The 12722-nt window shown below is 50.7% G+C and overlaps 1 protein-coding gene across 3 annotated transcripts in view; it reads left to right on the top strand.

Annotated features, from left to right (window-relative positions):
* Positions 1–12722, top strand: part of Kazn (kazrin, periplakin interacting protein) — a 998054-nt gene that overhangs the window by 958033 nt on the left and 27299 nt on the right. For 2 of the 3 annotated variants that reach the window (XM_051172202.1, XM_051172201.1), the window contains exons 7-8: positions 772–822; positions 2185–2714. In XM_051172202.1, coding sequence (XP_051028159.1) covers positions 772–822; positions 2185–2352 — 219 coding nt within the window. In that variant the 3' untranslated portion in view covers positions 2353–2714. Of the gene's footprint in view, positions 1–771; positions 823–2184; positions 2715–12722 lie in introns of those variants that run through there. The other variant, XM_051172203.1, reaches the window with a different exon arrangement.

Genomic DNA, 12722 nt, shown 5'->3' with positions numbered 1-12722 from the left:
GGACTCCCAAGTCCTACATCCGACTAACAGATCCTGACAGCCCCTCCACAGAGAGTTGCTGTGTTGGTTTCAGGGTAAGCTAGTGACCCTTCGGTCTCCCCAGTCAGTTGTTTAATTTGTTATTATGTTCTTCACCCCCCCCCCCTTTTCAATGCTGGGGAATAGAACCCAAGGCTTGCTAGAGTTTATCACTGACCTCAGCTCCATGCCCTTTCTTTATTTAAAGCTTCATTTATTTATTATGTATAGTGTTCTGCCAGCTTTTACACCTGCAGGCCAGAAGAGGGCACCAGATCTCATTATAGATGGATGCAAACCACCACGTGGTTGCTGGGAATCGAACTCAGGACCTTGGAAGAGGTTACAAGACTTCTTAACCTCTGAGCCATCTCTCCACCACCACCACTCCTACTCCCTTATTAAAAAAAAACAAAAAAACAAAAAACAAAAAACAAATTACCTAGAAGAACCAACCTTCATTTCAAACACAAGGACCAATTAAAACAGGAACTTAAACCTCAAAGGATTTAGGGTTGAAAGGCCAGAACAGGCCAGAAAACTCCTGGGGCCCACTGACAAAGTCTGGTGATGACCGCAGACTCCCAACAGTCAGCTATGCGGAAGGGCCGGGGTGGGGGGATGAGCCAGTGGGATCTCCACTGTAGAGGCGTTGGTGGCTTCCTTCCAGGGAAGACCCTCATCCTCGGGGGCCACCTGTGCCCTCATGTGTCCTTGTGTCTGCTGCTTCATCTTCTTCTCCTTTGGCTACAGGGCGACAGTCCCGGCCCGGTTCAGAAGAGCCTGCACAACCCTATTGTACAGGTGGGTAGAACACCCCTGGGTGCCCTGCATCCTCCCTCCACTCCAGCTTGACCTCACCCGGCCTCGTTGCTCTGAATCTTCGGTCACCGTGATGCCATTTTTGGACCCCCAAGATCTAGAGACCCTAGGAATAGAACCCCTCTTTGAGTCACACGTGTGCTGGCACCAGAGCTGGGCGGGGCACGCACTCTGCCTGACCTGTAGACCCACCTGTGCACACCACACATCTGTATCCTGCTGCTGTGGTCAGCATCTTCCCCTTGCATCTAGGCCTCTGAATTATTGTGAGCTTCATCCTCTAAAGGCGGAACCACAGGCAGTGGGCACTTCCGGCTCCTGCGAGGTCTGCTCCCTTCTTTGTCACCGGCTCCTGCGAGAAGAACTTGAGAATAGCATCTCTCATGTTAAATGATGTTTCTTATTTTCTGACAGACATCTTTTTTTTTAAATGATGATTTATTTTTATTTTATGTACACTGATGTTTTGCCTGCATGTGTGTCTGTGTGAAGTTGTCGGATCCCCTGCAACTGGAATTACAGACAGTTGTGAGCTGCCATGTGGGTGCTGGGAATTGAACCCGGGTCCTCCAGAAGAGCAGTCGGTACTCTTAGTAACCACTGAGCCATCTCTCCAGCTCCAGGCTGCAGCCATCTTTTATACAGATTCCTGGGTCCTCCCGAAAGAGATTCCCACCCAGACTGGTGGCAGGAACTGTATTTCAAGACATTCGAGTCTATTTCGTGCCTCTCTGTAGATTATACCAACCACATGTCGTTGCATAAAGCACTTGGCCATTTGTAAAGCTCTCTGTAGGTGGTACCCCCAAACCCAGAGTAACGAGATCATTGCCAGGGTTCCTAGGCTGGCCGCGTTCTGCACCCAGCGTGTGCTAATGGAAGCTCTGTACACAGCCTGTCCACCCTGCATCAGACTGACCTCGGGTAGTGGTCTAGGTCATGGGTATGTGCCAGCAGGCCCATGACTGGTCCCTAAGTCATTGAACTGAACTTCAGTGATAGTAGTAGGCCAAGCAGCTGGTGCAGCTCCTGGCCATGGCTCTCAAGCCAGGATCTAGCCAAAGCATCTTTGCCTTACGTCACTGACGCACTCAGGACAGTCTTGAGTGGGTTCTGTTACTGTCTCTGAGACCAACCTGGCTTTCTTGGACTCGCTTTGTAGACCAGGCTGGCCTCGAACTCGCAGCAATCTGCCTGCCTCTGCCTCCCAAGTGCTGGGATTAGAGGTGTGCGCCACCGCGCCCGGCTCTACGGAGGAAAGCCTCCTTCCTCCCCACCCTTCCTTCCAACAGGATCCTCCCCACCAGGCTAAGTTAACCTTTGCTCTTCTCCCCTCTGCCTCAGTCACTAGAGGATCTTGAAGACCAAAAACGGAAAAAGAAGAAGGAGAAGATGGGATTTGGCTCCATCTCTCGAGTCTTCGCCAGAGGGAAGCAACGGAAGTCCCTCGACCCGGGCCTCTTTGATGGTACCGCCCCTGATTATTACATAGAGGAAGACGCGGACTGGTGATAACCCACCGCCCTTCGCCCGTTGCCCACGGGCCTGTCTGTGTGTGGATGAGCCATGGAGCGTGCGAGAGTGTGTGTGTGCATGGGGGCGCAGAGCCTGCGTGGGGTGCATGTGCAGGGGTGCACTCACCGGTGTGGGTGTGTGTGGCTGAGCGCCTAGAATGGGCAGAAACACAAATGTGACCCCACCCCACCCCACCCCCTGCGTCGACACCTCTGTAATGGATGTACATACCACAAACTGTGTGTGACTCTGTCAACCCTGTTGTCTCTGAGCGATACAGTTGTGTTTGTTTTTCTTGTTTGTTTTGTTTTTCAGTGTTTTGAGGGTTTTTTGTTTTGTTTTGCTTTGCTTTGTTTTTTGTTTTTTGGTTCGTTTGTTTAATCTGTTGTATTTTTGGTTTTAGTTTTCCCCTTTCTTCTCCCTCCTCCTTTTTATGAAACTTGAACACTTGAAGGACTGCTGTGTATTTGTAAATAACAGACGTAGTGTGCACTTTGTGCTTGTAAAGTCCCTGGTCCAGCCGCTACTCCTGCAGCCCATGCCGCCAAGGATGTGGTCTGTTTTCCATGTCTCCCTCCTCCCGATCCTTCAGTGTGAACGTGTGGGACCAGACCCTGTTCTTGGGGTGTGCCCAAGTCACTTTAACCACAAAAACACCCCACCATTGTTGTCAGGGTAAGATCACTCTGCAGAGACTCGTGAGTCCAGCCAGGGAGTCTTGGCTGGGCTGCAGTGTTTATAAGGGGGGTCATATGGGCTCTTTTTAATGGCCTGCCTGTTTTTAAATTGCGTTGCTGTTTCTTTCTTTATGGAACAAAAAGAGAGAAAGAAAACTGTTGCATTTAATTTATTTGCACAAATGCAGAAAAAAAAACGTATTCTATCTAAATTATTACGTAAATATCGGAATGTATATTTTTCCATGGGGTGGGTGGGAAGTGGGCATTTCTGTTGGCTTCTCTATTCTGTGTTCATGCCGCTGCAGACACTGTGCAAGGTAGAATTCAGGTGGCTAGAACTGGGGACCTCAGATGGCTAGCTTGCTTCTTCTCTTTTCTCTTTTCTGTCTCTTCTGGCTGCTGTCCCTGCTTGAGAGCATGCCCACCTTCTGCTCTGGCCTTTCTCTATATATACCATATATATACCTATATATTTATTTGACTTGACATACAGACCGTGACTTCAGTGAGCACTTCCCTTCTGGGCTTGTCTTTGGAGCCATGTTGATGGAGGAGTCCAGGGAAGGGCAGCCTGGGTGGGCACATCCACAGGGTCTGGCCAGACACCTGGGCCTAAGTCAGTTGGGTAAGAGGCCTCCGGTGGCACACGCATGCCTCTCCATCCTTAGTTTATTCCGCACAAGGGCCAGGCAAGTGTCAACAGAAAAGATGCCCACCTTCTAGGAAGAGTTGTTGGGGACAGTCTGGCAGGTGAGCCCTCTTTTCCAATTGGCTCCTTCAGCCACACATGGACTTTCTCAGAATCCCCAGAGCCCTGTCCTCCGGTTGTGTCAGCACCTCAAATCCCGAGATGAGTGCCAAGAGGGCTGGCAGGTACCTATACCTGTTTTGGGGGGCAGCTCTGTCCCCACAGGGCTTCACCGGGGCCTGGAGAACCCACAGGTTTCCATCCAAAACTGCCTCACCCCTGCAACTCAGTTTCCCCTTCCCCCAACCCGTCTCTACCAATCCTTAACCACTAACAGCTCAGCCCATACTCCTTGTGGCCACCATGGTGCTCCCACTAACAAAAACAGTCTCAGCTCTTGAAAAGAGATTTCTCTATGCTGGAAGGAGCCTCTGGAATGTATAGGATCCTGTGCCCAAAGTCTCTGAAACAAGCCAAAAAGCCCCCATCAGGTCCCTTGTCCCCTCTTCCCTCCTCCCAAGCTGGCCCAAAGCCCAAGGGAGAGCAGGCAGGGACACCTAGTAAGCCGCCCTGTGTACACACCCTTTCAGCTCAGCTGGTTGACCCAGTCTGGTGTGAAGGAGAAAGGCCAGAGCTGGCATCAGAGGGAGGTCTTCAAAAACACTTTTTCCCACCACTGAATTTCTGGGTTTTATTTTTGGTTTTGTTTTTTGGTTTTTTTTTTTTTTTTTTTTTTTTTTTTTTTTTATGATCCCTCCTCCCCCACTTATAAGAAAATAAGATTGCAACCACTCCTGGTAATGACTTAGTCATTCCTTTTCATTTCAGTTTTTGGAAATTAGGAGATCATCCTAAGAATTACGAAGGATGATTTATTTGAGAGAACCACGTCAAATAGGGAATGAGTTCTGGGTAACTAGAGATGAGAATGACCTTTTCCCGTGGGAGAGGTTTCTCGAAGGCATGGATGCAAAATATAAAATATTAAAAAAAATCTAAATAAAGCTTATTTTAAAATATGATGGAATTCTATGTGATTGATTGTTTCTATGTTGCTCCAAGGGGGAGCCCTTGTCCTGCCAGGAAGCCCAGGTTGCTTGACCACCTCTTTGTGAAATTCCTAGGCTGGGTGACAGGAGGGGCCCCGAGGAAAGCTGGCTGGATGCTAAGTCGCCTGAAGGGGGCCAAGCCAGGTGGACTCCCAGAACATCTTGCCTATGCCACATCTCCTAATTTGGAGGAGCAATCAGCATCCTGGACGGCCCACATCTCCTAGCCCAGGAGCCCCCACTCCCTGGAGCTCAGAGGCCCCACCAGCTTTCATCGCCTCCCCTCCCCTCATGCTCCATTCAGAGGTCAGAGCTGTTGTGGTGATTTTGAGGCTTGTTGCCTTTCCTTGGGCCTCAGCAGACCTCTGTATTCCAAGTTCCTAGCTCGGGCGGCCAGGGTGGCTTATAGGAAACATCAGGATCCAAGGCAGAGTAGACTAGGCTGTTTTCTCAGCTTCCCAAGATCCCCCAGATGCAGAAATCTGGTTTTCCCATATACCCTGGGAAGAGCCCGTCTAGGAAACTCCACATCCTGGTTGTAGCCAGTGCCCTCAGTTTCTGTGCCCAGAAGCAAGACTGATGAGAGAATGTACTTGAATGCCTCTTCCCAGCCCTGCTAGCAGAGAGCATGGACAAAGACAAGCCATGCTCCAAGGACCCTAGGTCGGTGAAGTCACAGGGTCAAGGATGCTAGGGACCATAAGGAGTTTTGGCCACCAGAGTGGCCTTTGTTAGCCACATCCTGGAATCAAACACGTTTACCCCTCCAGTGATGCTAGCCAGCAGCCAGGATTGAGAGTCCACCACAAGGCAGGCATGTTGATGTCTGTGCCTTACTAATCAATCAGTCTTCCCTACCTATCCAAGAGTAGCCTCAGACCTCTCTCTTTAGAAAGCCTCAAACATTAATCAGATTTGAAAGGATGAAGTTTATCTGCTATCCCGGAACTAGCCTGGCATTTTAACAATGATTTTTTTTTAATCAAAACAAAACAAACAAAAAAACACAGGAAAATTTGAGCTCGGAAAGGAGTGATTTCATCAAAGTCTTAGGGATCACACTGACACAAAGGCACCTCCTTTGTGCTTTTCTCTTGCTGGGGGGTGGTCGTACTAGGTAGGGGTAGAACCCAGAACTTTGCTCACACTGGGGAAACACCTTAGCACTGAGCTACAGTACCCCGCCAGTACCTCCTTAATAAAAAGAAATCTCCTCCAAGTGGCACCTGTTAGTCCAAGATTGGAGACGGTCACCCAGGGCATCCAAAGCCAGTGTTCCCGCTGTGCAGGTTATGCTGTTCTGATTTTCTGGGGCTACTGAGTATGGCATGTGCAGTGCTCAGCCTCCAGAGCCATCCTCAGTCGCCTCTGTGTGTGCTCTCCCACTCATACCACCAGGCTCCAGCCAGTGTAACCAACCGCAGTAACAACAATAAAATAGCTAACACTCATTAAGCGCTTGCCATGTGGGCCAGGCTCCACACGGTGTGCTTTCCCATGTATTAACTCCGTTAACTCATGGCCTGTGTTACCAGTGAGGAGGCCGAGGTTAAGTCACATCTGTACGGGGGTGGGGGGTTGTAGGTGCGAGCTACCATGCCTGGGTTGTGCGCTGCTGGGGATGGGACCCAGGGCTTCAAGCCAAGGGAGTCTGGCTGAACCCTAGCATTTGGAACTGGAAGGGGCCAGGCCCTATAGGTATTCCTGCCCTCTGGGGTGCCTTCCTGTTCAGCAAGACCTGGCTTGAAGACCCCACTCTAATACCCCCCACCCCCACTCTGGCACACGATGGCCTCTGAGCCAGCCTGGTATTGCTCTGCTGTTATTGTGCAGTATTTCCCATCCATCAGCTTTATTTCTTGCACCCAAAAGCCCTACCCCCAGAGGAGTATGCCCAGATTGCTTAGCAGAAGCAGGCTGGTGTTCAACACAAGCTCTATGTTTTTCTTCCTGTCAAGAAGGGACAAATACGACCTGCATTTGTCCTGTTGCCAAGCCCAGTCCCATCACACCTGAGTTATGGACTTTAGAGCCAGCTCCAGTCCAGTAGGGGCAAGGCATATAACACCCCAACCCTAACAGATGAATCAGCACGTGGCTTGGAGCTGCCTCCCACCTGACACTCTGTGGCATTCACCCACTGCTGTTGGCTTTATTTGGGCTCTGAGAACCCAGGTGAGGGCTGGCTGCACTGTGGAGTCTTGGCCTTTGGGGATGGGGGTGGGGGGGGACAGTATGTGAGATTGAAACTAGATGCTCCTGTGTGTTAGACATGCTCTGTATTTTTGAGACAGGAACTCGGGAAGTTATCTAGGCTGGTCTTGAACTAGAAATTCTTCTGCCTCATACTCTCTGGTAGCTGGTATTACAAGCAGGTACCATCAGGCCTGGCTTTCAAACAATATGGTTTTGAATACCCCAAACTTACATTTATAACAAAAGAGACATCACAGAAACCTCTATCTCCCTCTCTAGTATGGCAAATGACTCTTAAATTCTTTCCATTTAGACCCACACTAGGTGGGGTCCCATCGTCCTGTTTCCCAGTGGATAAAAACTGGTAAAGAATGGACGACTGCAGAAGTTTGCGCTATAAAAACAGTTCCCTGTGACCATGAGAAAGAACCTCAATGGCTGGGTGGAGGTGGTGCACATCTTTAATTCCAGCACAGAAGTAGAGGCAGATAGATCTCTGAGTTCGAGGCCAGCCTGGTCTAGAGAGCGAGTCCCAGGATAGCCAGGGCTACACAAAGAAAGACTGACTCAAAAGGACCAAAAACAAACAACAAGAACAAAAAGTTTGTATGGTAGATGATTCTCGGATATCAAGATCACGGCATGTTCCATGGCAAGCTGAGGGGTCTGCCTCTGTGATGGCAGCTGGGATGTAATGGCCTCCTCAGCCACCCTTGCATTGGTGTCCTGAGGCTCAAATCTGGGAAGATACTCGAATAAGCAGCCATGATGTGTTAGCCTGTGTCCTCCACGGCTGTGTACATCCTCTGAGAGAACCACAAGGTCCCCAGAGAATTAGTGTTTGAGAAGCAGGACCAGGGCTTCTCAGATGCTTCCAATGGATCTAACGGAATGCCAGCCTAGCATGGGTTCCATCTCTAGAAGCACATAATGACAGCACTTGGACGATGAAGGCAGGAGGATCAGAAGATCGAGGTCATCCTCGGCTACATAAGACGTTGAGGCCAACCTGGGCTGCACTAGACCCTGTGTAACACACACAGGGGTGGTGGGACACATGTCTGGATGAACTCTATTCTAGTGAATTTTGGTTTGGAAATGCCCTAGTTGCGTTGTAGTGTGCCACCAGGAGATAGAGGATGTCATAAGGAAACAGCGTTTGAGGCCCTCTGTGCTAGGGGATGAAGTTGTACACAGTGCCCCCGGCTCATGTGAAAGATCTATATTTGGGAAGCCGTCATCCCATCATGAGGGACCCTCACAGTCCCCAGAGGGTTCAGACTACATCCGGGTCTTGACTCCCAGCTCTGGATTTCAAGTTAGGTGTGTGGCCCTTGGGCTCCAGGAAGCGGTTCTGCAAAGTGGGTGTGGCCACCTTTCCTTCTTACAAGTTCAAAGGCGAAAGGCAAGCTTTTAAAGACCACGATTGTGTCCTCTGACGTGTAACATGTGGGTTTAAGTTCAGTGGGAAGTAGAAAAGGAGCTCAGCATGAGATGGGGCTGGGAAGCCAACTATTGGCCCACTGTCTGAAATGACTAACCCAAGGGTAATCCCTGGGGGGAAGGGAGGGAATTGGGGTGTGCAAACTCCAGCTGCCAGTCCCAAGCGCAATGTCATCTCCTGGGTTATGATGAAGAAGCATCCTTCAGCTCCTCTGCTCTGCAGTAGGGAGGCTCGGGCCTTGGCCGTGGAGTCACTGGTCCCAACAGCGTCCTGCCTCTCCTACATTGAGAGAGACGTTGCGCGTGGCTACCATGCAGAGATGTGTACCCAGGGAAACAGTCACTAACCAAGGCTGTGTCCTTGAAGCAGCAACTCAGAGTCACCAGGGTGTGGTTTTTATAAGGAAACATGTACCAGCGGCCAGGGCTAGCCTGCTCTATCAGTGAGGTGTCTCTTGTTCACTGTTCTTTCCACTCCCTTCTTCCCTTCCAAGAACTCTCTGACAGAAACACAGATGGACTAGCCAAGGCACAGAGAGGTGAAGTTCTTGCCTAGGGTCACACAGCTAGGAAGAGGCAGAGCCTTGCCTGGCTGCCAAGAGTGCTCTTGGTGGTGGTGTTATGTGGTGTCAGGCGAGCTGACACCAAGGTCCCCACCAGGGCCCAATCGACAGAAAGCCTCAGAAAACTCCAGAAAGTCTCACTAAGAGGGTAAGACCAAGCCCTGAAGCTGTCACCTCTATGAGGTCAGCTTCCCAACCCAAAATAGATGAGTCCTAAGTAGGAAGTTTGCCAATTGTATTCCAGGGACGCCTGAGGAGTTCCTCAGAGATCTATGAAAAGCTCTTTATAGCTGCTGAGTTATCAGCCTGGGCTGTGAGCTGCCATGCGGGGAGAGGTTGGGGGGGGGGGGGTAGGCAGGGGCTTATAAACCAGCCCTCTGTATAGGTGTCCCCTGACATAAGTGAGAGAAACAGAGTAATTAGAAGTTTGGGAGACACAGGTAGACCAGTTGGTTCTAGGGCATAGACCACCCCTGCCCCTGGCTATATCCCACACCTGCTGAACTTAAAGGCCTGGGGTGGTGACTCCCGGGGGTTTAAGCCCATACTGAACATGCTCCCCAGCATAGACTCCGTGAAGGCTGGTGAAGGCCTGAGTGATGTCCTGCAAAGCCTGACATGGTCACCACAAGGAAGGCTGAGGAACCAACCACAAGCAAGCAGGACCCCTGGTGACTCTGGTCATAACTCTGCTAGGATCCTTAAGGGACCCTGCTGAGCAGAGCCATTCAGCTGGCATGATGTGTCTGCCACCTGCTGCCAGCCTCAGAAGAGTCACAGAGAAGTCCTCAGCGTCGAGATGGGAGGCAGGGAGTGTAGGACCCGAGTTAGAGCCAAGTTCTAACCCCGCCATCCACTGTGGCCGAGCCCTCCTCGTGAGTTCTCCAGTGTTTGTCCTGAGAATCTCTAGCCTCAGTCAGGATCCATATGGGCACTAAACAGTTGTTTGGTGGGAGCATTGGTGGAGTGGTCAGACATGGATCCACTGCGGAAGAGTCAGCAGGGGTCTGCCAACACTCTGCCCAGGATGCTGAGGAGGCTAGACCTTCCTTCATCCAGATGCTCCATCACCTCCAGCCCAGTTTAATCGTGGACTCTGTGACCATGGGCAAATTGGTTTTCCTCTCTGGGCCTCGGGTTCTCTTAAAAGACACAGCAGGAAGAAGTTACCCCTCTGTGGCCCATCATCTCAGAATTCCCTGGACTGTGCTGTACAGGGCTTTGCCTGCAGCCTACTCTGGGCTATTGCCCTGCTCCACAGGCTGCTACTCAATCCCAAATTCTGGCTTCCTGAATCTTTAAATATGTCATTTGAGTAAAGGTTGTATAGCGTTAAGGCAGCACATAAGCTGGGATGGTTACTCACGGGTGTTCCTCAGGGCCTACAGGCTCTTTTCAGGATAGGAAGGGAAGCCAGGCCCTACAGAGAAGCACTCCCCACAGTCTTAGAGTATCTACTGCGGCCTTAGAGTATCTACTCAGCCCTTCTCCCCACCTGACAGGAATGGTATAGGCTCTTTCTTTACCCTAGGGATTATGAAAATGGAGCTAGTGGCTTTTGAAAGTCTGTGGTGGTGCATGCCTTTAATCCCAGAGGCAAGCAGATCTCTGTGAGTTCGAGGCCAGCCTGGTCTACAAAACGAGTCCAGCACAGCCAAAGCTATGCAGAGAAACCCTGTCTTGAAAAACAAAACAAAACAAAGAAAGAAAGAAAAGTCTGTGTAATGTGAGGCCAGAGATCCTCCCCACGAAGTTGTGACCCTAGAAACTGGGTGAACCACAGCGAAACTAGGTAAAGCATCCCTGCTTTACACCAGTTTGTGACTCTTTCCCAGGCAGACCTGAGGGCTGGTTCTAGGTCTGAACTCGGTCCCCATTGTCACTACCTAGGAATTTTCAACAAGTTTCCTCAGCTGCACAACTGGTCACCAGCCGCCAGGTAGGCAGGACACCCCATTGTACAGTTGAGGGTCACCCCCTTGCTCTGGTGAGAGTCGGCTAAGTGCAGCAATTGCTCCAGTTACCCCGCCAGTCCAGGCATAGGAGACAAGGCTACTAGGGCTGAGGTGCTCTCAGTGCCTCTGCCCCACCCCTCCCGCGGCCTCTGCCCCACCCCTCCTGTAGCTTCTGCCCCGCCCCTCCTAAAGCCTCTGTCCCGCCCCTCCTGTAGCTTCTGCCCCGCCCTTCCTAAAACCTCTGCCCCGCCCCTCCTGTGGCCTCTGCCCCGCCCCTCTTGTAACAGATGGGAGGGACTTGCTCATGTCTAACCCAGCACTGGGACCCAGGGTTTCTCATGCAGACACCAATGTCTTGAGCTGCAGCATAGTATTCAGCTGGGAGGGAAACAAATCTTGCTCAATAAGTTTGAGAAACTGCACTGTAAATCTTAACGGAGCATATTTATTTAGGAAGGCCCTAACAGGTTCTGCATCGCAGAAAAATACTTTCCCTTCTCCCAGCCGGTGCTTCGAGAGTTTAGCTGAGCCCAGAACCGGGTCTTTTCATCAAGCTGTGTGGGTCACACTCGGAGAAACAGTGGGGCATATGAAGTCATCTGTGCTAGGAAGTGCTGAGTTGGGGGTTGTGTGAGCAGGTCTAAGCATGCTCTCCCTGGCGCTGTCTAGACATGGAAGCCCCTAAGATCCATGTCTGCTGGAAGTGAGGTAAAAACCAGGCGTGGCAGCACACACCTGTAACTCCAGCGCCTTAACAGGCGAAACAGGGCTGGGGATGTAGTGCCACTGGCTGCATGCCTGCCTGGCATGGATGAAGGCCTCAGTTCCGCCCTCATAGCCTGCCCCACAAGGCTGAGTGTAGCAGCATTAACCTGAAATGCCAGCACTCAGGAGGGAAAGGCAAGATCAGGAGTTTAAGGTCATCCTCAGCCACACAGTAAATCTGAGACAGCCTGGGCTACATAAAAACAAACAACCAAAACACCTGAGGTGAGCCAGGTGCCAGGTTAGGTGTAGTATATACGTTTTAAGTCATGCCCACAGGGACACAAAGATTCCCAGAAATTGGCTAAATGGGGATGCTTTCTTTTTTTGGGTGACGGGGGATGCTTTCTTAAGCTGCTGTCTACTGTCCAGCTGCAGGAGCAGCTGAGTCTGTTATACAGGACTCAAGAGATGGGCGATTCCATCCTGCCAGTGTCTGGTTTTCTTGCCTTCTAGGGTCCTCTGGCACAATATAGGAGTTCTGGCCTGACTAATTGCTATCCCTGAGGTAGGATAGGCATATTAAATTCACAGTCAAGCTAGCCTCGCTCCTGGACAGGGCCGGCATCCTTCCTTGTTAGGAAGCTGGGCTCGCTAGGTATCTTGGAACAAATCACGAGGAGACCTTAAGGGTCAGGGAGGGGAGAAGGCAGCTTCTACAAGAGGTCACTGCAAAGGTCAGAGCCACAAAGATAGAGAGGACAGACAAAAGGACATGAGGAGTCACTAGGAGGACAGTGGTTCTCAACCTCTGAGTCACGACCCTTTTCACAGGGGTCACACTTGGGACCATCTGAAAACACAGATATTTATATTTCAGTTCATAAAAGTAGCAAAATCACAGCTATGAAGTAGCAACAAAAATCTTTTTATGGTTTGGGGGGCGGTCACCACAGCATGAGGAACTGTATTAAAGGGGGAGCAGCATTAGGAAGGTTGAGAACCACTGCACCGGGGCCCGAGGAGACAAACAGATGAGATCATGGTCGGCAATAGGTGTGTGAGTGAACCACAGCTTCTTTCCCTTC

This window comes from Acomys russatus, chromosome 29, assembly GCF_903995435.1.
Source record: "Acomys russatus chromosome 29, mAcoRus1.1, whole genome shotgun sequence".
In the NCBI taxonomy this organism is placed as follows: Eukaryota; Metazoa; Chordata; class Mammalia; order Rodentia; family Muridae; genus Acomys; species Acomys russatus.
The sequence above is the reverse complement of the archived record's forward strand: the minus strand, read 5'-3'. Positions and strand labels throughout refer to the sequence as shown.